We start from the raw sequence: 3,851 nt of genomic DNA on the forward strand, positions 1-3,851 counted from the left end.
ATAATTGATGACTGTCATGATAACGACAATAATAGTAATGATAGGGATTATAATTGATGACTGTCATGATAACGACAATAATAGTAATGATAGGGATTATGATTGATGACTGTCATGATAACAATAATAGTAATGATAGTGATAATAATTGATGACTGTCATGATAACGACAATAATAGTAATGATAGTGATATTAATTGATGACTGTCATGATAACGACAATAATAGTAATGATAGCGATTATGATTGATGACTGTCATGATAACAATAATAGTAATGATAGTGATAATAATTGATGATTATTATTATAATGACTATTATTATGATGGTGATGGTTGTATGATGATGATAATAGTGATAATGATAATAAGAAAAGTAAATGAAAAACTATGGTGATAATAATAATGATAGTGATAACAATAATATTAATAGTGATAATAACAAAATAATGACGATGATAATGATAACGATAGAAATAATAATGATAATCATTATCATCACTATTATTACTGATACTCTTACTGTTATTCTGATTCTTATGATTATGATAATAAAATTAACAGTAGTGACAATGATAATAATGAGTTTTAGCAAAGTTATTGTTATATAAGTAAACTTGTCATTTTACAATATCGACAGTGGTGATGGTGCATTGGTGGTGGTTGTGGTGACAGGCTATGGTGACGAAAATGAAATCTTAATGGTGATGATGAGGATAATGATATGGCCAATAATAACAAGGATAATTATACGAATAACTGTAGGTATAACAATACGGATATTAATAAGGGAATAATAATACGAGTAATAATCCCAAACAAATATTATTTCAGAATTAGTATTGTTCTTGAATAACGAATGTAATCAAATTAAAACAAAACAACAGTTACAATTAGATCTGAACTCGCTACACATCAACAATAATATCCCCCAACATATTCACACGTTGGGGAAAAAACAAAGGTAAAAATCGAAAGAAATGAACCAATGATTCTTACAAACGAAGCGAATTCGGGAGTGCTGGAGATTCGCCAATCCCAGTAGTCTGTCAGCAGCTGTTCGACCATTGGGATCTCGGCGCTGGTCGAAGACAGACTTCCGATGCATAACACTGAGGGACATTAAAACCGTTAATGTCCTTTTGTTAGACTATCGACTTCTTTTAATGCATGGGGTATGACTGTATGTATGTGCCTTTACATAGACGGAGTATACGTACGAGAAATAGTTTATATATCAGCAAGCGTTAATGTCCTTTTGTTAGACTATCGACTTCTTTTAATGTATGGGGTATGACTTTATGTATATGCCTTTACATAGACGGAGTATACGTACGAGAAATAGTTTATATATTAGCAAGAGTTTACATACAAACAAGAGTGCACATGCAAGCAAGTGTATACATACAAACAAGAGAAGGCTATACATACAAACAAGAGTATAAATACAAGTAAACATATATATAAAACAAGATTATACATACTAGCAAAATATTATATATATATAAAAGATAATATATTTACACAACAAGATTATACATACTAGCAAAATATTACTCATTAACATACAAGCAAGAGAAGGTTATGTATCAAACAGGAGAATACACACTAGCAAGAATATACATAAAAAACAAGGGTATCCATACAAACAAGTGAAGGATACGTATAAAAGCATAAGTATACATATCAGCAAGAGTACACATAGAAACAAATGTAGACATACGAGCAAGAGAAAGTTATAAATAAAGACAAGAGTATATATCCAAGAATATGGGTTAGGGAAAGGGAGTGAAAAAAATATGATAGTTATACACACATGCACATAGATATATGTATATATATACACACATTGCGTACGTATATATACAGTACATACATATGTATGTATGTATGTGTGTATATGTGTGTGTGAGTGTGTGTGAGTGTGTGTGTGTGTGTGTGTGTGTGTGTGTGTGTGTGTGTCAGTGTGTGTGTGTGTGTGTGTGTGTGTGTGTGTGTGTGTGTGTGTGTGTGTGTGTGTGTGTGTGTGTGTGTGTGTGTGTGTCCGTCCTATACAGGGCAAACATTAAGCTTTACAGTCGCAAACACCTTATTATGTTTGGTATTCCATGCACCCCAGAAATAACAGTAATTTAAACGTTCTAGTCTCACCTATCAATATCCCACAGCTGTGCATTGTGCTGTGCGAACGGTCACTAGTACACTAATGTTGGCTGACTGGTGCCACTGAATTTATATTACGTGAGACAATACACTCCTGCTAACTTTTGATTTTTCTTTGGGAATTGTCATGTGCTGATATGACAAAGAGGACGATAATGATTGTGTTGGAATTCTTGCTGAAGGTAATGGCGGTGATAATGATTATGAAATGGAGGTAGTGGTTATGATTTGATCTGATTTGATAATAACGATTATTTACAGAACAGCGTACATGCCCTGCAAAAAGTCAGGATACGACGCTATAGCATATATCCAAACTGGCTATGCTTCTATTTTTGTAGAGGACTGTCAATCAAATATATTTTATACATGCCTGAAGGGCTGTGCCAATGTGCTTACAATGTTCACATATCATCTAGTTGGTAAATAACCTTTTATATCACTAATCATATAAAAGACAAGACCAGTGCCTATAATAAAATTAATGTAGTCAGTAAGTGCTGGTCTCTGGGTAATGCTGTTTGATTGATAGAATGCAGTTTTCGAGCAACAAGGTAAGTAATGTGTAAGATTAAGCGAGTGGGCGCCTTGCACATTTTGCAGTGATGGTATGAGATTGGCTTTGCCTCCAAAACTGCATCCTGTACATGATGAGTAATGTACTGATATCCTATGCGTAGCCTGGTTAGTGTAACCTGCTCTCTGCTACTGACTCGGCATCAGTTGTGCTTGTCCAGTTGGAAATTGGTACACTTTCTTTAAGAGAAATGTCAGGAATTAATACTCCAATCCCAGCTGCTCCCTGAGGATCAACAAAGGCATCATAGTAAATCGCAATTGGGGGGGGGGGGGGGGGATGGATTTGGGCCCTGTTAATTTGTCACTATGAACATATACATGTAATTTATGCTACGTTACAGTAAGTGTTGCCTCTGAAATGTCAATAGCATCGGAGTTCCACACATTGTAGCTGAGAATAGTTTGGGCAGTTTTGGCCTTCCATTCTAGATCTGACTGTATTAGGTTGGGGTATCGAGGGCGCCGGGCATGCCGAACTCTGTAATTAATCTCACTGGGCAAAGCAACGGAAATTTGTGGTCTGGACTGAAGCTGCAGAGGTCTGATGATGGGTATGGTGTTGACCTGGGTGTTACGACAATGAACTGACGGGAGGTCTAGCTCTTTCCTCGTGACAAGTTATTGGGCAGCCAAGAGTGATTCTCAGGGCCTTGTTTTGTAAGACTTCAAGGGGTTTGAGACCATTCTGTGTCAACATACTAAGAGCTGGGCTCGCATAGTCTACCATGGATCTTTCAAGGGATATGTACATCAACCTTAGGACTCTTGGGGAAGCACCTATGTATCTGTTATTTTTATATTGTAAAGGTCTTAAACGTTCCAATCAAAGTTCCTTGATGTTTTCAACAATTTCTCGTGTGAAGCGAGAATTGCGGGACATGAGATGGGGAGCAATCACCATAACACCAAGATGCTCATAGGTGTCAGTTTTTGCAATAACTTGTCCACCTAACCTTGGGATGTATAGCAGTTTATGGGATTTGGAAATGTAATTAGTCTTGATAGGGTTGATTATGAGTCCAAGGAAAGCACACTTTTTGCTGAACTTCTGGGGAACATATTCCCCCTTTCAAAGACCTGAATGAGAATGTCATCAGTCTTTTCTAAGGG

General features: G+C 36.1%; 1 protein-coding gene across 1 annotated transcript in view; it reads right to left on the minus strand.

The window, feature by feature from the left end:
• The window catches only part of LOC125040119, a 7,800-nt gene extending 5,578 nt beyond the window's left edge, over window positions 1-2,222 (minus strand). Inside the window, exons 1-2 of the mRNA XM_047634630.1 lie at window positions 2,151-2,222; window positions 999-1,111 (exon numbers count right to left, since the gene is read on the minus strand). Of these exons, the coding sequence (XP_047490586.1) occupies window positions 999-1,111; window positions 2,151-2,175 (138 nt within the window). The 5' untranslated portion in view covers window positions 2,176-2,222. The remainder of the gene's footprint in view (window positions 1-998; window positions 1,112-2,150) is intronic.
• Window positions 2,223-3,851: the final 1,629 nt, after the last annotated feature.

Source organism: Penaeus chinensis, chromosome 28 (assembly GCF_019202785.1).
Source record: "Penaeus chinensis breed Huanghai No. 1 chromosome 28, ASM1920278v2, whole genome shotgun sequence".
NCBI classification, from domain to species: Eukaryota; Metazoa; Arthropoda; class Malacostraca; order Decapoda; family Penaeidae; genus Penaeus; species Penaeus chinensis.